Source organism: Marmota monax, unplaced genomic scaffold (assembly GCF_021218885.2).
Source record: "Marmota monax isolate L192 unplaced genomic scaffold, Marmota_monax_Labrador192_F-V1.1 WCK01_AAM20220418_F8-fsc00456, whole genome shotgun sequence".
In the NCBI taxonomy this organism is placed as follows: Eukaryota; Metazoa; Chordata; class Mammalia; order Rodentia; family Sciuridae; genus Marmota; species Marmota monax.
Genome location: NW_026694592.1, coordinates 255874 through 279151, shown reverse-complemented (window position 1 = coordinate 279151; position 23278 = coordinate 255874). Strand labels below are relative to the sequence as shown.

Below are 23278 nucleotides of genomic sequence, written 5' to 3'. Positions count from 1 at the left end.
ACAGACAATGCAAAAGTGATGACAAGTCCTATGTGAATGTGGACTATAGCAGGCCAGATTCCCTTCAGCCCTAAGATTTAAGAATAATCCTTCTCTTGGTCAGTACTCTGCCCTCCTGGACCACTGAGGCAGAGCTCCAAGCTTTTGCACTCACCAGGGTGCTAACATCACCCCTACTCCTGAGCAGGACTCTACACATGCTGTGGCTCTCTATGTTGGCCCTACCCGTGTAGGAAGGTGGCCTCCCAGCCCTCTATTTGGCATCCTCACCCTTTGGCTCTATAGGCATTGATCTTGCACTGTGAAATCACTGGGAAGGCAGCCATGAACCTAGCCCTAGGAAGGTTGAATTATGTTGGAGTCCTTCTTCTTTTGAACTGAAGGAAAGCACATGTTCTCAGCTGAAGGTACTGTAGGGCTTCGGAAGTCTGAGAGTCTTCTTTCATTTTTCTCACTCTCTGCTTTCTTCAGTCCTTTTTGGCAGTGCTGCTGCTGCTGTGATGACATCTTTACTCCTGGCTTTTGTTGTTATGGTGGTTGGAGTCTGTTGTTCACACCCACAGGAATCCCTTTATCAAATGAGTAGTCTGCCAACCCCTACTGTGCTCTTCTCAACACACTTTCTCATGTTTTACTGTATGGATGAGCTATTTCCACATTTTAAGATTATGATTCCCACTGGCTTAACCATTCCATCTTTAGTTAATTTCCCTCCACATTTTGCTATAAGTAATTAGAATGAACCAAGTTTCTTCTCCAACACTTTGTGTAGAAAACACAAAGTAAAAAATAGTAAGTTTCACACCTTGAAAGTTCTATGTTCCACAAAATGCTAGAATATGAACACACTTCCCCAAGTTCTTTGATCTTTGATAATAAATATCACCTTTCCTCCAGTTCCTAGTATGTTCTTTATTCCTCTCTGAACTTCAACAGAATGGTTTTACCATCTACCTTCTACAACACTTGTTGGAGATTTTATACCTGTTCTCTAAGTAGACAGAAACTTTCTTTATACTTCTTTTCTTCTTTCTGTGCCTTATGCAGGATGACTCTGAATGCCCATAATGTATAGAAATGCAAAGGTCCCTAATCCCATCCATAAGGGTTTCACCTCTGAACCTAAATACTCCACAAAATGCTGACCTGTAATACCATTACATTGCAGGTTAAAACATCAATATATATATACAAGGGGAGCATGGCCACTCAGATCACAACAGATTCTTTATTTTCTATAGCACATCTGTGATCAGGACAGAACTCTTAAAGAAGCACATCTGTCTCACAAAAAGGGAGCAAAATAATAGTAATGAGCATACCTTACTTTTCAGGTCAAGTACTGGCCAGTTTACTCATGGGGCTCAGGCTGTTTTTCTGCATGTCAGCATTGCAACATGTTTCAGTTCCAGTTAATCTAAAGAGAATGAGTAGAAAATGCCTTGCAAACAAAATTATAGTTTTTTTTAAAATAAATGTGTAAAGCTATTATAGAAATACTGAAGATTGTAACAAAAAATAATGAAAACATTAAAAAAACCCACTGATTAAAACTCCCTACAGTTTAATAAAAGAGAATTGGGGTAATAGTCCAATTGCATATGTGGAAATCACATTCAATTTTTTAATTGTTGAATTACATGATGATACAAAAAAACATTAACAAAAGTTGTCCTTCTAATGCAATACTTCAAAACCCTTTCACACAGAAAAATTTAAAGATTATATAAGTAGAACACATCCTTAGGTAAAGGGACAGTTTCAAACCCAGGAAAATTGTCAAGTTCATGATCCTGGTGTGAGAAGGAAAAGAAGGATACATTTCAGAGAAATTATCCTGCACAAGTGGGCTTTCAAGTTTCATTGTTTATGTCATAGGAGTCATGTCAATGCCACTTTATGTTAAAGTCACACCCTAGTCTTTCTTCTAATGAGTAGTGCCTGCTTCCAAGATGAAGTTGGATCTAACTGATTCTGTGAGGAGTTGTCAGAAGGCAGAATTGTTTTGAAAACATGAAACTGGTCCATGTTCATGGAGTAAACAACAAACTTGAATCATGCCAGTTGTCGAAATATCCTGTTGAGTCATCTTCATTTGGTGTAAAAAAATGTTTGCTCACTTAACAATGATAGTGAAAGTATGTTCTGAAAACTAAATATCAAATCTATAATTATTTGACACATTTGGGTACTATCTATTTGTTTTGTTTTTCTTTGTTTAACGTCTTTTCACAGTGTTACTATGCAAGGTAAAATTTAGTAGTGTTAATCTTTATCTCTGGATATTTTATTACTGCTATTATTATTATCATTATCACTGAGCACAGTAAAGCCAGAAGTAATACCATCACCAAGAACTAAACCAACTTCAAAGAAAGATTGGTTTTGATTTTCTGCCTGGCAAACTTACCACACAGTTCCCTAGTATTCTTAGTTTAATTTGTAAATAGTTTCCTCTTTGTTCTTCCAGCCTTTGCCTTTTAATGCACTCTTCTTCTGCCCCTAGTATTGTCTACCCTTTGTGGTAGAACTTGTTACAATAAAGGTCATAAAAATGATTTCAAGTCTGACTGCAACAAGTGTATCTATTACTAGCTACTTTTTCAATACACCATAAATTTAATCAGGTGGGCAAAAATACACATTTATTCACAAAGCACATGTGGGAAGAGATACAAAAGTGAGGCCAAGCTTCCCATATGGCATGCTAAGGCAACAGATAAAATTTATTTTAATTATTGATAAAATTGGATGGGAGATACTACATGTTCAAAAAATGTCCATTCTATTTTTTTTTATCTTCCTTAGCAGGAATTTTGTGATGATTAAAAGAAGTGGTGGTATAAAATATTTCTAGATTAATCTGCCACATTCTATGAGTTGCATATGTGATTTGTTACTTTTTATTCAGCATATAAACTTCAGAAGGCCAGATACTGCTCTTCACTGGCTTTTTATCTATCTATCATCTATCTATCTATCTATCTATCTATCTATCTATCTATCTATGTATTTATTTATGTTTGTAGTCAGGGTTCTACTATGTTGCCCAAGCTTGACCTAAATTCACAATTCTTCTGTCTCAGTCTTAATAGTCGCTGAGATATAATCACAATCCACCAAGCCCCTCTCTTCTGCATTGGTCTTGATGAGTCCCACATACCTCAAACATTAATGTTATAATTTGTTCTAGAAATGTCACCCCATGAAGCAGTGGTTCAGAGGTAGGGCTTTTTGACAGTGATTAGGGCTAGAAGATAATTGGTGGATTAATATATTTAATGGAATAATAACTTGAATGGATTATTGGGTGGTAACTGTAGGCAGATGGGGCATAGCTAAAGGAAGTCTGTATTGTATTATATATAATATAATACATATATTATATTATATATATAATTATAATATATATTTATTTAAAGAATATATGCACTATAAGAATTTGTTATATATAAAGATATAAAGATCATGATCCAGAAAAAATTGTATTGTATTATATTATATATATTGTATTGTATATAATATTATATTATATATCATACAATACAGAATGTCACTGGAAGCCTGGTTCTTGTATTATATTATATATAACATCATATTACATATATATACAATTATAATAATATAATATATTTGTCTCTATGCCCTTCCTCCCTCCCTTTCTCTTCCTGACCCTCATTTCTGACTGCCATGGGTTGTGTGACTTTCTTCGGCTACATCATAACTTTAGAGCAATGGAGTTGGCCAACCATAGACTGAAGTTTTGAAACTGTGATCCCAAAATAATTTTTTCTACTCTAAATTATTCTTGAGAGTTATTTTGCTCACAGCAATACACAGCTGACTAATATAATTACCTAGAACATAGGGGTAGGTAAATAAATATTGGTTAAATTAATGACTTGATTTCTATATTACAAACTACAACCAAATAGCAAACTATTCATTTATAAATATTTTCTGTATGAAGCAAAAATCAAAATGATTAAATATTTTGTTTACAAATATAGCACGATACATGGGAAACTCAGTAATTGATTGATAGGACTTGCTTCCAAGAAACACTGCATATGTATTTTTTATGGATTATGACCATATATCTGTATATATAACAAATTCTTGTAGTGCATACATTCTTTAAATGATTCTAAGAATATATATATAATTAAAATTCACATTGCAAATACAAAGTAAAGAGATAAGGCTGCAGTTCTAAAAAGTATTAAATATTTTATCTCAATAAATATTTTATAAAGTTTTATAGGTACTAGTTTTCCTACTGATACCTATCTGAATCATCAGTATTTTAAAATAAAAAGTGGTCATGAAAACAGAAATAATTCTCTTCTACTAACTGATAAAATATAATACAGGAAAAACTTACTAGAGTCATAAAACCAACTGGACTCTAGAAAAGGAAGTATGTTTCAAGTTTACAATAAGAAACAAATAGTGTGTTGGTTTCTATGCCATAAACTATTCTTCATGGAATATTTTATTAAGTTAGGAACAGCTAACTATTTACAATAGTTAAAACTAAGTTCCACTAAAAGATACATTATGAATTCTTACATCACTTGAAAACCTGCAGAATCAAATGAGCAGAAACAACTCCAAAAATGTTAAATGAAAAACATAAAGATATTGTGTACAAATATTGGTGGACCAAAGAGAAAAAGCAGACAGGACTTGATTTGAAATACTTCAAAGAAACTCAAGGCAAATCAAGCATTAAAGGGGACACTGAATTTAGAAACTGCAGTAACAGCTGAATGTGTTAATCTCTGGGGAGTTTGCCTTATTGAATTTGTCACAACTATGCTATTCTTAGGATTTAGGACCCTCAAGAGAATTATTTTTCTGAAATTGGTTTTTGTATGAAGTCTACTTGCAAATATGCTGATGGCATTTAGCTTTCATTAACTGCATTTATAGAAGCTAAGAACAGAGAATTATTTTACACAAAGGGAAAAAAAGAGTGGGGGAGGAAAGAAATTTTTCTGAGAAGAGATTGATCAAACTGCTTTTTGCTATGACAATAGAGCATAAGTTCTATAAATATAATATCAAAATTCTCATGTATGTAAGCCCTTAAGAAAAAAAGGTCAACACACACACACACACACACACACACACACACACACCTCTGCTTATGATAGATTTGGAAAAATGCCCTTGCATATATACATATGCATATGCATACTACATTTTATTAATAACATTGCATTACATATTAGGATACATGTTTTACTTCCAAAAATATTAACTTTGCATATTGCATTTAAAGCTTGTTCAATAAAGTATTGAATCAAGTAGGTTTTCACTTGCACATTTTGGGGGTTATTGTTAAATAGTACCATGTTAGTGAGCTCTTCATCACAGTCACAGAATACATGATAAAAATAAACTTAAATGAAAGATGGCTTATTTGGGCTTATGGTTTCAGTTCACAGGTTCTTGGCCAAGATGCTTTTGATTTGTGGCATCTCAGTATCTTATGCAGTGGAAAAGTGGGGCGTAGAAGGTCTGTCCACCTCTGGGTGACCAGAAAACCAAAGAAAAAAAGTTCTGCTCTCACTATCCCTGTCATAGTCTTGCTCCCAATGATAGAGGTAACTTCCTTCCACTAGGCTCTGCCTCTTAAATGTTCTTCCAGTAATTTGGAATTGGCAATGAAATATGCATATCATTTTGGTACCTGTGAAAGCAGAAGTCTAGGATGAAGGAAAAGAAGTGGAGTATAAGAAACTATTTTAGTGATAGGAAACGTGATTTTTTGAACAATAAAAATGTGGTGCTAAATCATGTCTTCATAATTGTTCAAATACATTTTAAAACTTATCAGTGATTTGATTTTCATAACTGTAATCTCACCTAATCTCTTTGGGTAACCATTGCTTGTAAACTCAGCAGGAACCAGCCCCTGGGAGACAATTAGGTATACTTGTTGTAGACATGCTCTTATCATGTTATTGGTCCTTCCGAATCTTGCTCATATAACATATTTCTAGTTGACAATACTAAAGGACAACAACACTCTTACAAGCATGCATTGCTTATTTTGTTTTCACTAGGAAAAAACATTCTGTTCCCTCAAAACTTATATCCAAATAAGGATTTATTTATATTGGTAGCAAGTGACTATAAACATATAATGATATCATCATATTTAATTTGGACTAGTTCTGGGATGTGCACGTCTCACATCACACACAATAGAATAGCTAATATTATTTTACAGAGAGAGAAATCAAGTTCCCAGAAGATCAAATCATGTCTTCAGGAAGGATAGCAAAAGATTTGAAGAAATACAGCTAGATCCCCAAGTTCTCATTATTATAAGCCTTGGAACTAGATAGCCAATTAATTTGCTTTTATTTACAAAGAAATTTTATATTAGTTTAGTAATACATTCAATTATGCCGTGTCACTATAGTGGGAAGGATGGTGATTTATTTCAGAGGCTAACCTGTTTTGCCTTAGATAACTCCTCAAGAGTTCAGACCACCCAGGTGAACATGGGATGCATCATGGACCTGAATTGCTAAGCTTTCCTTTTGCTAGTGGTTCAGGTTACTTGCTTTATCTCCAAGTGCTGAGGGAGCACACATTTAAAAAAACCCTTTCCATTCTCTTTCTTTTCTTTCTTTTTTTTTTTTTTGTGTGTATGTGTGTGTGCAGAGTGGTGGTAACAGGGATTGAACTCAGAGGCACTCAACCACTGAGACATATCCCCAGCCCTATTTTGTATTTTATTTAGAGATAGGAGTTGCTTAGTGCCTCACCTTTGCTGAGACTGGCTTTAACTTTGTGCTCCTCTTGCCTCAGCCTCCTGAGCTGCTGGGATTATGGGTGTGTGCCACAACACTTGGCTCCATTCATTCTCTCTATAATTTCTTCAGTTGCTTTTGGAGAATAGTTCTTTTGTCACACTAACTTGAAACTGTGTATGTATGTGTTTTGGCTATAATACTTAGTTATTTTAAATGCATAGTAAATAATCATCATATATTTTCCCAAAAAAATACTGTAACAGTCAATAATAATTAGAAAATTAAAGAAATTAGTCCATTAAATAAGCTGTCATAAACCATTCAATGAGTTATTAGAATGTGAATAATTTTAGTGTAAATTAACTAAAGAGTACACATGTCTAGTTGTAGGAAATTAAGCTTACTTAGAAGAAATAAAAGATTCTTTAAAACATAATATAAGCTTTTAAGACACAAATGGTAAATAGCTTTAGATAAAATAGCAAACATATTCAGACCATTTACCATGGCTCCTAGAGACAGTAAATAAAATTAATGATGACCTGAACAAACATATACTACTTCAAGGCAGTAATATGAAGTAGTTATGATGAAGCTATCTGGAAAGTACTTCAGGATAAGTATGTTTAACACTCACTGATATAAATTAAGAAATTCCATGTCTAGCCTCTGGCTTGGATATTGTTAATAAGAGCAGTCAGATGTTCTTATAAAATAATACAGTGCACCCATGTAAGTACAAGGCCCTATGACTGAACAGGGAACTCACTGATGAACTCTAATGAAAGGAACTTCTTATGTACTCAACAAAACAAAATACAAAACTCTTGTTTTGCTATTTTCATTTTAGAGAAACCACCATCAACATCAATTCAAATATGTAGGTTAGACGAAAGAAATAACACAGGAGGATTTTGTAGGAAAGAAGTGATGGATGTCACTCATAAGGACTTGAGGACCCTTCATGGGAACAACAGGAGCAAAGGCAAAATGTGCATTTAGTGCTGCAGGGAATTCAGAAAATAGCTGTATTGAATTGAGAATCACGGCCCAATGAAGGATGCAGATCCAGAGTTAGAAATATTTCTAGGGATGAGATGCCTACATTTATTAAGCACATTCTTTATTTGTATTATCAAACCCTGCTATCCGTATGTTTCAATACATAACAAAACTGAGAATCTGTGTTTTATATTCAAGATATCAAGTTCAGAAACCAAGCTCAGTATTGGTGTAAACCACATTTTCCACCATTACAGCAAGCTGCTTCAAGGTCTCAACAAATTGAACAAAAGGTCACATATAAAGCTCTGGGAACAGATGATGTTTTCTTTAAAGAAAAAAAAAATCTTTCTCTGAGAGCATCTAAAGACAAAATACATGGTCCACATAGAAAAAGAGAATGGCAGAGTACAGGGGAGTCTGAACACTGACATGCAGATGTATAAAAAGATTCATAGTTAGAATACAATGTGTGACTGTTTAAGAAAAAAACAAACAACAAACAACAACAACAACAACAAAAACAGGCCTGTCATCTTGGTGCACAACTGTAATCACAGGTACTCAGGAGGCAGAGGCAGGAGGATGGCAATTTTGAAGCCATTCTGGACAATTTAGTGAGACCCTGTCTTAACTTAAAAGGAATGAAAATATAGTTCATATAGTTCAATGGTAAAGCACCTCTGGGTTCAATCCTCAATACCAAAAAAAAAAAGAGGAAAGTATGAGAAAATTAAAGGAAAATGAATACATAACAAATATAATTTTAGGGGTTGGGGATGTGGCTCAAGCGGTAGTGCGCTTGCCTGGCATGCCTGCAGCCCGGGTTCGATCCTCAGCAACACATACAAACAAAGATGTCGTGTCCGCCGAAAACTAAAAAATAAATATTACAATTCTCTCTCTCTCTAAAAAAAACAAATATAATTTTAATGACACTTATTTTATATTTATACCTCTTTAGACACCTATTCTAAGCATATTACTTATATCCAAATGAGAAATTTAAACAAAGAAGTGAAACATCTGTGTGTGTATGTGTGTGTGTGTGTGTGTGTGTGTTACTCTCTAATACTCTCTTGAACCCAGGGTGTTTTTACAACTAAGCTATGTCCCTAGTTCTTTTTATTTTATTTTGATACAAGGTTTCAGTGAATTTCCTGGGCTGGCCTGAAACTTACAATCCTCCTTCCTTAGCCTCCCCTTTCACTGTGTCCCACGTCCCAGCAAGAGTGCTAACTATTTAAACATTCTAACTTTATAATGTGTTTAGTTTGTCATTAAACATCTAAAACAAACAATCAACTATCCAAACTGAGATACAACTTTAAATTTTTTAAGAAAAATTAAAAATAAGGAGAAATATAAGATAAAGAAATAAATAAATGAAAGAAATAAAGATCTCAGTGTTTATATGAACCTTTTTAAACTTATGTTTGTCTAAAAAGGTTCATATAAACACTGAGATCTCTAATAAAAAAGTTTAAAGCTTAATTGTTATTGTTAAGGAAGCAATTACACTCCGAGTGTTGATGTATATGGCTGAAGTTTTCAGTAAAATGTTTCTGCAAATAGATTCAATTGACTTTCATTTCATTAGCTGCCCAAAGACAAAAGCAGCAGCAGCAACAACAACAACAACAACAACAAAATATTAGCAACTTAGAGGAGATAAGAATGAAGAGATTTTGATATATAATTATTACCTAAACAAAAGACTATTTCCTACATTGACCTGAATCATTATTTTTACATTTTATTACCTAAGTATAAGATGTAATAGTTTTAGTATAGTTCTATACCATCAAGTACTTTTTACAAAATGTTTTGAGAATTAGGACAGGGTCAAAGTTAGCATTTCCATTAACTCAGAGGAAGTTATTTAAGTAAATTAAAAGAAACAATTTTAAGGGGAATGCTTACCTAATGAAGAGAATAAAAGTTTTTGAGGCATTTCTAAAAACTCATTTACAGAGAAGTAATAAAAACTGTACTCTATCAGGTAGCCTTCACAGGTCAGGTTACTGTTTTAGTTTTTTTTTTTTTTTTTCTATTCAATTGTTAAACCAGTTTTCTTTGCAATAGTTATTGAATAATTGTATGAATTGTTTCACATATCATAAGTATCTAGTTTTTCATTTAAATCTCATCTATTACTGAGTAAGTAGAATATGGTACAAACATACTTTATAGTTATGTCTCTTGTTCATTGAAAAGGGTGTGTTTAAACAAATTATACGTTCAGGTTACACTGCTGGGATTAGTTGCAAGTAAATATCAATCTATCCTTAGATTTTATGAAGACTCTTGGAAACTCAAAGTGTATGATGGTTGTCTCTAGGAAGTTGTATCTCCTGAAAAGCCCTTCTATATTTAGAAACTATGCCATGTCTTTTTGGAAATGTTCAAAAATTATAATTGTGGTTTCATTGTCAGTTAGATCATGGCAGTTTTTTTTTTCTGCTACTGGTCTCCCAATTGTTATATTGGGTAAAATATCACAATAAAAAATGATAGCTCTTGTTCAACATTTATTCTTTCATTGGGCACAGGATTCAGTCAGTCATGTGAAGGCAGGGCATCAGGAAAATACTAGTCCGTATAAGTTTCAGCCATATTCCAGAAGTCAGAGGGCTTCCTCATAGGAGAGCATCCAGAGAAAAGGGGTACCAAATCTCACAAGGGGACAATCTAAAATCTGGATGACATAAAATGGTGAATGAGAGCCAAACACAGAAACCATTTATAATATAGAGCCTGAGAATCGGTGCTCATGGTTTGTATTTGAGAGATTTGTGTGGAGCTTTGTAGTTCAGGTATTTTAAAGTTGAAGATAATGTATAGCATAACTTGATGCTAGAACTAAGCATAAGTTTGTGGGTATGGAAGGACATTTTATCTGGAAATTAAATGAAATAATGTGGACAGACAGAGGAAAGGGAAAACACACACACACAAACACACAGTGCAAGTTGACACGTGTGATTCTGGGTCTAAGCAACACATTTTATCTTTTTAACAATACAATTACACAGTCAGGTACATATTATTTTCCAAATTTTGTAGAAATTAAGAATAGTGTGCATTAGAAAGAAAGATTCTACACCTAACTGTAAAAAAATGAGTGGTATTTTACATCACTCATTCTGTCCAGAAAATAAGTGTTCTTCAAACTATTTCATTGCATTTCAGTAATAGTTAATTTATGCAGTGCACTTATATGTCAGTGTCAGACTGAGCAAAGTAAATGAAATTTGCTTACTATGGTAACAAGATACAGGATGCTATAGACATATTATTATTTATTTAGAGGTTTTATTTGTTTTGTAGACTGAATTTAACGCCTTGTGCATTCTAGGGAAATACTATATTATTGAGTTAAGTCCCAAGCCTGACATATTATTTTATGCATACATTATACAAATCATTGAATATTTTATATGTTGTCAAAAAACTTAAAATGTATGTAATTACCTACACAAAGTTGTATTTCTGTTTGAATCAAATTTGTAAATTATGACATGTCTCCAAGTATTAAGTATAAGTAAAATGGTAAATTTTTATTTTGTCTGGGAATGTGAAGTTTTTTTTCTGGGATTTAGGAATTTGAGTATTAAAGCTAATAAATTCTTCTGCAAATCAGAAAAAATAAATTGGTTTTCCTGAATAAGACATGTTAAAATGTCTTATTGCCTTCTAGTGGAAATATTTAGCTGTCATATAAACTGGAAGAATCGTTTCTATGCATCAAATTAAGTGCAAAATATAAGTTGCAAGTTGTCTGTGGAGATTATTATCCCAGGCAGTTGGTAACAGAAAGATGAACAAAACTAGTCTCTACTTTTACATAATTTAAAAGGCAGTGGGAAAGAAATGAGATTGAATCACCTACAGGAAATATATACAAGCTATGTTATCTTATTTGGAATCTACGTATTAATTGAATATTACATTGCATGCAAGAAAGATGTTCACATTGCCAAGATGGGTAGAGACTCAAATAATGAAATATTTTAAAAATAAAATGCAGGTTAAGTGCAATATAAAGGAAGAAAATAATTGTAAGAATTGATGGAGATTCCACTTAATAAATGGCCAATGTGGAACTCTGCAGAGGCATTCCTTGGTAAAACAAATAAACAAATAATTTTTTTAAAAAAAATATGATCAAAATAAAAAACAATCATTTACTGTCTCTCAAAACTTTTCTAAAGGCTAACAGCACAAGAAGAATTATTTACTCAAGTAAGTCAACAAAAAATTGTGAAAAGCAACAGACTTTGGCAGTGGACCCAAACCCACTACCTCCCCCCTTACTATGTCCCAGCTACCTTGGTAGAAATGCCTGCCCTGGGTATGTGTGGTTGAAGAGACATGTCTTCCCTCTCTTCAGTAGCCAATCAAGAGATTATGGTTTGCTAGGAGGGTCAGGCTGCCAATATTTCTCATCCCCTCCACCTCCAGGTTTCAGAAGCTAAATTCCTAGTGAGTGTGACTAAGAGACCAGTAGAATCTCTCCTCCACTCAGTACCACACACAGCTGGAGGTTCTACCCCAGTAAAGACTAATAATGTGGGGCCCAAACACCCTGAACAATGAGAGGCAGAACAGGAGGTCCACAGGCTGCTGTCTTCACCCAATGCCTAGAGCACTGGCTCAGAGAATTTGCCCAGGCTGAAACAGAGTCCTTGAGAACCCAGAGCTCTGAAGCTCTTCTCCAATTACTTGCTTTTATTAAGCCTTAATAGACATATTTCATAATTATTACCATGTTTTATTAGACTTGTGACATAGATACATAAAGGTTGGTGTAAATATGTTTATACCATATTTAATAAAAAGCACATAGTTATATAGGGGCAATATTTCTAGATAGTACTGGAATTCAGTTAGGGAATTTGAATCTGATAAGGTGTATATGGTCAAACCTCAGAATAGGTATAAGAAAAAATAAATGAATGAAAAAAAAGTATAAGGATTTATATCACAATGCAAAATATTCACTTAATGAAAAAGAAAACAGTAGAGAAGGAATAGAGGAAAAAAGAAACAAAACTTATGGAAAAAAAAAACTGGCAAATGCAGATTCAATATTAATTCAAAGACCTTATATGTAAAAGGAATAAACAATCTAATCAAAAGGCAGAAAATATAAACTACATAAAATCTGATGAAACGTGATTTGTATGATTATAAATTTCTGGTGGCAAAGTTAGCCAATTTGAGTCCTTGGTTCTGTGCAAATGGCCACGCATTTTTTTTTTCAACATTTTGTAGCAAGTAACTACCCTAGGCAACCTTACTTCTTTGGGCCTCACAAATGTCTCAACCTTTTTTTTATAGAAAACACACTTATATCATTTTGCAGTATATCCCATCTATCCCTCAGTGAATCTGATACTGTGGGACTTCAAAGATCATAGATAGGGGAAGGGCTCAGGGATATTGATCTTGGAGAGCCGAGAAAGTTTATGCCTATCAGACTGGGCCTGCCACGGAGTGTGGGGCAATATGAAAGTTGGTGAAGTGAAATCAGTCTGTAAACACAGATTAATTGACCCTGAGAAAACATTTAGTCAGTGACCTTTCTTGGTAAGGGGGTCTCCTTCTGCCACTTAGCATATGATTTCAATAAAGGTTAGCTTTTTCATTGCTGTGACTTAAAGATCTGATAAAAACAATTTTACAGGAGGAAAAGATTATTTGAGGACTCACAGTTGCAGGGGTCCTGTCCATAGACAGCCTGTTCTATTCCTTAGGCCTCGAGGTTAGGTAGAACATTACATGAAAAGAGTGTGACAGTGGGAAGCAGCTCACATGATGATGAAAAAGAAAAGAGAGAGATTCCATTTACCAAATACAAAATACATACCCCAAAGACATCCCGTGTCCTCCATACATACCCTACCTGCCTTTAGTTACCACTTAGCTAATTCCACCAGGGGATTAACTCACTGATTGGATTCAGACTCTCATAGCCTCATCATTTCTTCTATAAACCTTCTTGCATTTCTTCACACATAATATTTTGGGCAATACCTAATATCTAAACCATAAAAAAGTTAAAGCCACTATTTTTGACTTGTAGTTTCCCATAGGCTGGGCATCAGAATTGCCTAAAATTACAGGGAACTCACCTCTGTTTATTTTGACTTTATTCTGAGATTAAGTGTGTGAGTAAGTATTTATTTCTGGACTAACCAAATTGTTAACATTAACCTTAACAATATTGGAACAAATTAGTTGTCTTTGATTTTGGAGAAACATGTAAGTATTTAGGATCCAGGGGATATGAAACCTGTAAGGTGCTCTCAAATATGTCTGTTAAAATATTAATACATGTGTGTACATGAAGTTAAAAATGAATGTGGAAAGTATTAACAAGTAATATATTGGAGAGGTATTCTAAAATGTTCTTAGAAATGTATGATAAATTTAAATTTAAAAATAATATAAAGTACTGGTTCTTGTCTGTCACATTGGAGAGTACCTAATATAAATCATGCACCAAGGTCTACCTACACAAGAACAAATAACTTTTAAACAGGAGGCAAGAGAATGTCTTTTATCATTAAAAACTCCTCAGGGACAGAATTATTTTTTTCCTTGACCCCATCACAATTTTTATCCATAAAAATGAAATTTCCAGAAAATTAAACACGTAACAATATATACATATAGAGTTAATAAATTTGAAATATTTTCTAAAAACTACCACATTCTTGCACAACATTCATGATACCTAAAATGAATGAATTTTACGGATGAAGTGGGTGAATTTTTTAGCATGTAAATTATATCTCAATAAAGTTTATGGAAGGTGAAGTACATTTTAGCAAAGTGGGAACTTACTGGAGCAAGTTCCAAAATCGCCCACAGTGTGTACTATTTCCTGAGGAAACCCCTTATAAATGTTTACAGTTCTAATATAAACATATTTGCTTTAAGTATCTGAAATCTGTGTTTATATATGTTCTCTTCTTCAGTCCTACCTATTCTCTCAAAACATAACAAGTAATTCTGTCACCCCTGCACGTGTCCATTTCTACCAATTTAAAGTCAGCTAATGTATCTTGTGTCTTCTTTGGGCTGAAGTGTCCCTACTTGTCCTCATCACTCCTCAAAGCCTGTTGAATCAAGTCTCTTTACAACCCTGCTTACTCTCTGTCTTTTGGCAAGATTCTGGAGATCCAGAAATGCTCACAGTCTCATCCTCTTCAAATACATCCAACAAGTTACTTTTCTAGGGATTAAATGTAAGCCCCAGTGACCCTGCTCAGCAGTGTTGATCTCCCTTAGCATGTGGCCTACCTCCTTAATAGTATGTGTAAGTCCTTCTTTGAACTAAATCACTCATCTTCTCATTACTGTTCCTCTCAAGTATTTTCTGTAGCAATTACTAACAATGTATAATTCTCCATACTACTTTCACAGGTCTGCTAGTGTGGTTGCATTGCTCTCTAAAATACCATCTTTTCCCCTTCACTTTGGGTATTTCAGTCTCTTTTTCAGGATCATTTCTCCATATCCTTCTAGTGCCACCAAACATCATGCACAGGATGTCTTGCCTGAATCATTTGATTTTACACTTGTTGCCTTTTCTTGGCTCTCCTATGGTCTTCCCTATCCCTCTATCAGTCATTAAGATCATGTGTTGATATGTGTAACCCCAACTCTTTATTTTACTTCATTATCATGTTTCAACTCTAGCAAGGTGTCTACTGCATGGTGTACACTCAGCAAATATAATGAGTTGCATGATTGAGCATAGTATGCATTGATAATTCTTTTCAAAATGCTAGCTGATAAACACATTCAGTCATCGCAATTTTCTTCTTCAATTAGGCATATATTTAGTTGAATAGAAGTGCTTAAAAGGACTAGTGTGAGACAATGCTTTCTTCTTCAAAAAAGAACATGCTACAGAGAGAATTAGACTTATTATATCCTCATGCTTCCTGACTTTTAAATGTAGCTTATCTTCATTTATATTTTTGAGAGCATTCCTATAAGACAAGCTATTACACTGAAATCACATGGCTTCAATGCATTCTCACACCTCAAATCAACAGCCGTGATATAAAAAGATTAATAGCACGGTTTATACCCTGTTCCATTACATTCAGTAACTTCAGGTGGGAAAATCAATTACTAACAAATATTGACAAGTTAAGTTCATAAATCTCATTTGTAAAGGCAAACAAGTTTTGATCTCTGACTGCAATGACATGAGAACTACAAACTTATCAGAATAATAACAAGCTTGCCAGAATAATAACCTGCTCTTTGGAGATACACTTCCCTTAACTGACTTTTCATGATGAACACAGGATCACTTTTTGTGGCATGGGTATTTCAATGGGCCAGCTGCAATAATGTCACCTGCTCTCAGCCACTGTTATGAACCTATCTTTTGTTCCCCTGCCAGAAACATAATGTTGGTAAATGTTCTGTGCGCCACACCATATGATTAGCAGAGCTCTTCCTTATAATATCCCTTGTCAATTTGGTAATAATACAGAGTGATGATCATATGGGGATCATTACTGACTTGTTCAAATATCAGCATAAAACATTGAATCTATGTAAACTTGGACAAATTCTTTCTTGTTTCTATGGTTTCATTTCTATAATTTCATAAGTAAAGTGGAGAGATTGATAATATATTTTTATAGCTACTGTATGAATTAATTATAATATTTATCAACATCGGGAGAAATATGGCAAGCTTTAAAAATGCTAACTCTTGTTATTATAATTGATAACATATCAGTTCATGTGTTCACCATATCCTAACAACTTAAGTGAATGCAATTTCTGTTTTGTTATTCATTTTCTTGGATGTTCTACTCCTATTGCTTCACATAAGTCAGCAACATTTATTACCAAATATGTCAGATAATAAAAACGATAAAAAGACATCATTAGCCAAGGTCACCACTTCTTTTTGAAAGTTGTCCTGACATATAGTATAATAAAATAGCAATGGCTCTTTTATGTTTGTATAAAGAAAAATATTTTTGTACAATCACCAAATTGTCAAAGTTTTTCCTTCATTTTCCATAATGTGATTTCTCCCCTGTCTATGTTAACATCAAGATTCTACCTCAGTTCTGGCATAGATTTTTGTTGTTGTTTCCAGAAGTCTCCCTCATCCAAAGCCCTTTCACAGCCACTGTTAAGGATTTTTTTTTTTTTTTTTTTTTTACTGCTCAAAAAAGTTTAATATTCAGCAGGTTAAGGAAACCCATGGTCAGCTTTAGAATTTCAGTCTCTGCTGAGCTTTCAAGGTGTCAAGACCCTAAAATAATATGAACAGCAGGAATACTAAATCTTTAATTATTTCCAGTTTCCCCTTGAGCATACTGACTTTGCAATAAAGAAGCTGTCATTTACACTCTTCTTTATTGCAAGGTGGGTAATAGCTACAGGGAGAAAATAAGGAACTGTGTCAAGTTAGCCTAACTGCCATTATGATTAATGTGTAATCATTGCACATTTGCATTTACTCTTTTCACATGCAGGTACTTCATAGATTGGAAGAGTGATGGGGACAGCTACTTTACAATAGATGGAACAGAAGGAACCATTGCCACTAATGAATTACTAGACAGAGAAAGCACTGCACAGTATAATTTCTCCATAATTGCGAGTAAAGTTAGTAAGTATGGCATGGACAGAATCAATGTTATACCGCAGTTCTTTGGATTTAACACTTTTAAATGAGTCCCTGCTGAGATGTTTTTCATTTTTGCAATGACAGCTGAGTGGTCTCCCAGGGAAACTCAGAAACCTGTTCCTTTTCCTCCTAGCATAAGTCCAGAGATATTGTGACAGCTGCCAATGAGCCCTGTTTGCAGGATCCATGAATACCTAGAAAAGCATTTCATTGTGAGGTCTCATCGTTTTCACTGTGTACAATCAAAAAGTCACCAGAGTGACAGCTTTTCTGCCATGCATGATCCTTGTGTCTATATCACTAAGAGTTTCATAGGCTGGTCAAGAAGAAATAATAATCAAATAAAATTACTCACTCTAAAATATTTTTTTAAATCAAGAAGAGCATTTAAAAAAATCATCTCCCTGTCTCTTTCCTGTAACTAGAATATATTTTTAATGAATGTTACTGTGGAATACACTTTTAAGTGCAATTCTGCAAAGAGCTGCAGAGAATCCCTAGAATTGTTTGTAATTGTTCCTTGTGTTGATTTTGTTGATTTCTGCTTGGTCCAAAATAGAATCCTGTCAACTGAGCTTAATTGTAGTTCTTATGGTTTAACAGTATAATAGAGAATGTGATAAAAATTTCTTTTAGTAATCAATTAGAGCGGAAATGTGACATTTGACTCTTTTTACTTGGTTGTTTTCAACAGAAATGCATTTCCCTAGTTCTTCTGCTTATGATTTCCTAAAAGTTTTGGAAAATCCCTTCTAAGTATCTTTCATTTTGTTTTCTCATTTGTTTTGTGCATCTGGTGCAAATTTATAACACTTTTGCAGCTAATTTCACCTTTCAGATCAGAAAGAAGCTATGAATAGTTCTGTGGAGGGGTTTTGATCAGTCTCAACTCGTTGGGGGCATAAATGTGGAACAATTTTGTTTATCTTTAACAACTGCAGCTCAACATGAACAGTCAGATACCTTACCCCATGCCTTTATAATATCTTTAGCCAATTTCATGACTTTCAGGTAACTCTTGATTGCTAAATAACTACTGCCTTGTTTGTTTCAACACTTAACTCTTAAAATTTCAACCTGTCATGTGAAAAGTCTGGCTATTCTGAGGCTGCCATAAAAGAGAGATCACCTGTTGATGCTCAGATCACAACTGCAGCTCAGTTCAGCCTTCCAACACTACGTGTCAGTTGATGGTTATGTCAGTCTTGAAACCTCTCATCCAATCTACTTTCTAGATGAATTCCACTTGCTAGATGAATACCACAGTGTACTCCCCATTGCCTTGTGAAACTAATATTAACTCATGGAATTGTGAGAAACATGAAAATGTTATTTTTTACATTCCATGTCAAGGTTGTTTTTTGGTAAAATGGAAATAAATGACTGAAGATTACAAAGAACCCATAATTTGTATATTTGAGAATGTGGGGATAAGGATATAGATATTCAGGTCTCTTGGGATGGGAGTGAAAGAAATAAAAATGCATGAATTCCTCTTATCTGTCCCACCACTTTTAGTGTTGAGTTGCACTGATAGTAATGGTAAAAGTCTGAAGGCCAATTATTTTCTTGTGTGATTTGATTCTTTGAGGTTGGGGGCTTTTGGAGACATTTGCATAGGAATCAGATACAACCACACAATGGTAAACCTTAGACTTTCTTAATTTCCTCTTGATTGTCCAGCAGCCTTCTTGAGTGAGTTAACAGTATAATTTCTCCATGCCAGTTCCTATCTGCTATGTCCACTGTACCCTAAGAAAACTCAAAAACTCTTGCCAAGGTAAATTGCAGGCTGTTCTACCACAGTGTTTTTTTCCTTATCATTTTTGTTCAGATTGGACCTTCTTGCTCAGCTAGACTCAGACACAAGAGAATGAAGTGAACTACTTGAGCGAATGTGCTATTGTAGAGTTGAATGCCAGTCACCTTGTCTTGCTGGACCCTCCACCTGCATTCTCTGTATACTGTTTGCTGTAGTCTCGCTTGCAGTGGACATCTTTCTTCCCTTCTGTTCTGTATCTGCTGTACTTGCATATGTTAATTCTTCCCTCTTGATAACTTTCAATGATTAATTCCTATAGAATTTTGAGGACAATTAATTTATGAAAAGTAGTTTCCTAAACTATTTAATACAAAACCATTGTGAGTCTTGCTAAAATCACTTTGAAGTAGGAGTAATAGACCCCTGCCTTACCTCAAGCTAAATGTTTGTGGATAATCCATTGCTTATCTTTTCCATACTATAAAAGTTTTCTTTCTCCCGGTAGCTACAAAACCATGGTAATGGTGTGATAATAGACATAAAAATAATGTCCAGGGCCTCCTTTTAGAGCCTTGAGCTTCAACTACTTGAAACAGGGAAGAAAGTATAAACCCTTGTGTGAAAATAAAAGTCTTCAGTCACTGAAAAATTAGATTTCCTAAATTTGTAGAACCATATTTGGTTACTTATCTCTATAATTAGTGCACATGCTCTCCCAAATTGTAAGCTGTAGATTTTAGCAAAATGCGAGTTAGGAAATCCTAGTTTATGGATAACAAGTAGTTTCTTAGCCCTCATAGTCAGCACGGAACTTAGGTATATAACATACATCTGTACATATGTATCTCATGTGTCCAAGAAATCAATTTTCTCAATAAACTTGCAGGGTATTACTATCTACAGTGTAGGAGCAAAGGAATTCAAATTGTTTATAGCATTGTGTCACACAGCTAATGATGACAAACCTAACATTGGAGCCCTGGACTCTTTTACCAAAGTACATTTTGTGGATTGGGTGCCAACAGTTCTATAGCCATGCTTATTCGTGAGAATCATGTGGGTTATATATACTCCTCTCTCTCTCTCTCTCTCTCTCTCTCTCTCTCTCTCTCTCTCTCTCACACACACACACACACACACACACACACACACACACACACACAATATGAGAGTGATGCCAAATTAATATTCCTAAAACAGACTGACCATCAATTCCATTTTGAGGAATTCAGTATCTCTTCAAAGACGATTGAATGGATATCAGACCCATCAAAGAAGTCTTCTAGGACAAAATAAAGATGCCAAAATATCATCACATGATAATTAGAGATTCCATAATAAAAGCTAATTTTGAGTCTTTATTTTTTGCCAATGAACTTTTAAAGTAAACATTATTCATATTCCAATTCCTTAAGCTGACCTCATTGATCAAGCTATCCCACTGATCAGATATTATTATCATAGTGAATGAATGAGAAATAAATACCCATTACTTGCTCTTGCATGAAGAATGAAATTGTTTAAGTAGACCAAACTGCAGGTTGAACTAGTATATGTTTTGACGTGACTCTTCTATTAAAAACTCTCAGGTTAAGTGAAATGGTACAATGATAGAACAACTTTAAATTAATTAAAAATCAGTCATTTATCAGTGTTGCTATAGTCAGAGGTCCAAATAATTTTATTAGGCTCCTAATAATGCTCTTTGATTTACTAATTTGTTATTTTTATAATATTAACCTCAAGAATTTTAAAAGAGAGGGAAGCTTCAAAATTTCACCTCATTCAAATTATCAGAAAAATTCAACAGGCCAATGTATCTAAATATTTTGGTATTAATGTAACAAATGCCATTAGTTAAAGAGGGCAAGTGACCATGACACTGAAGTCCTATAATTTATTTCATATTTATAATATATACAAATTACATAGGAGACAATTTTCTTCTTATTGATATTTAAATAATAACATGGATTGGTTTCATTTATTATGAAATAAGTAAAAAAAAATCAATGAACTCTTTTCCTAAATGCTATTTTTGTGAGATTTCATATATATGTGTAAGTTCATGAGTTGAAATTTAATTGTTTGGTAATCAATTTTTAAGGTTTCTGCATGAAGATATTTTTATGTTACAACTTGTTTTACTTAGTATAGAACATGTGATATGATTTCATATGTACAGAAAAATCAAGTTATAAGATGTTTTACTATAATTCAAGCTCAACATGAATTATGCATTTATTTTTATTCACTATATTAAGAACCATTTGTGCAAAGCATCATTTGTTGTAGGTTATGAGAAAACTACAAATAGTGTCAATTCTTAAGGACATTGCAGTGAAAGTATAGATAGAAATTAACCAAATTAATGAATTATAATGTTATAATTGTTAAAATTGTGTTTAATTCCATAAAATTCATATTTAAGTAAACACTAGAAAGAAGTTGCAAAGGGTTGACTGACCACTATGTGGTTTTAAAGTGATGAAGGATTTAAGTAAAAATAAATGACCTTTTGGCAGAATATTCTTTTTTAAAACATTTTTTAGATATAAATGGACACAATACCTTTATTCCATTTATTTATTTTTATGTGGTGCTGAGGATTGAACCCAGTGCCTCATACGTCCTCTGCTACTGAGCCACAGCCCCAGCTCCTGGTAGAATAGTCTGAAATGATTCTCTGTATGCCAAAAAACTAGCTATGAAATTATATTCTCAGACAAGGTGAAGTAATAATAAAATAGTTAAACTATTCTAAGACTTGTATACCCATTAACTCATATGGTCCCCTTTGATAATACTGCAAGGTGAATATTACTATCCATGGTGTAGGAGTGAAGAAATCAATGCCTTGAGACATTTCTTCATAGCCCAGCACCACACAGCTAAAGAGGACAAACCTGGGATTGGACCCTTTGACTCTCCAAAATACATTCTAGGACGCGTATCCACTAACTTCTGCTTCCTTCCTTTATTTTAAATGAGCAATAACAATAGTCATGGTAATTTTCAAATGCATTTTGAATAAAAAATATAGTACAGATGTTCTGTAAATGGGCTGGCTATGCCACTAAAACAAACCAGTATCACTTTTTCCAAGAATAGATGGAGATGATACTGGGAATCATATTTATACATTAAGAGAGGAAGATGACAACATTTGAAATGTGTTCTCAAGTGCAGCACTGCTGTTTGTCAGCAGGTTCTCAGTTTTTGCAGAGGAAGCCTATGAGAAATTAGAAAAGAGACCTCTCCTTAAAGGTGTGGTGTTAGTTAACTATGGGATATTAGATAATTATGCTATGTTACCAATTATTATCTCATTTATTCATTCATGGGTGAACTGAGTCCTCTAAATGTTCTCTCATTAGACTTTAATTAAGTTCACTCCATAGGTGATATTAAGATTCAGTTTCTTATAGGATGCTGGACTTGAGACTTAGAATCTCACAGGCTATTGGTCCCAGGATGTTCTCAGTTTCCTGTCATGAGAGCTTCTAGGGCAGTTTACAACTCTCAGTCAGTACGATCAAAATAAACACAGGAGACAGAGAATGTGTGAAAGATCAAAATTAATCCTTTTTGTAATTTTTTTAGACATTGATGGGCCTTTATTCTGTTATTTATTTATATGCGGTGCTGAGAATCGAACTCAGTGCCTCACACATGCTGGGTAAGCACTCTACCACTGAGCCTCAACCCAAACTCCATGAAATTGAACTAACTCTGAGAAATTGCATCACATCACTTTTGCCACATTTTGGTTCAGTAGAGGCAAACTACTAAATCTAAACAACATGTAAAAACGGAGAGTAAAGCAAGTATGTAAAAAGAAGGCAGTGAGAATTATAGACCATTTTTAAAAGATTGACTATTTTATGTGACTCTTGGCAACTAAATAAGTTATTTTAAAAAGAAGAAAATTTAGGAACCATATTATCTGGCCTCTAAGTCCTGAGAAACAAATATCTGGTGAAATAAATTAAATGCCCAATCAAAATAAAAAGTGTTCTCACTATATCCCATAGAACTTGTCATTTAAGCTGAGTGTTTAAA

General features: G+C 34.0%; 1 protein-coding gene across 1 annotated transcript in view; it reads left to right on the top strand.

The window, feature by feature from the left end:
• Positions 1 to 23278, top strand: part of Cdh12 (cadherin 12) — a gene marked incomplete at its 5' end in the record, with an annotated part of 195156 nt that overhangs the window by 140208 nt on the left and 31670 nt on the right. The window contains 1 exon segment of the mRNA XM_058571854.1: positions 17300 to 17436. Within this exon segment, the coding sequence (XP_058427837.1) occupies positions 17300 to 17436 (137 nt within the window).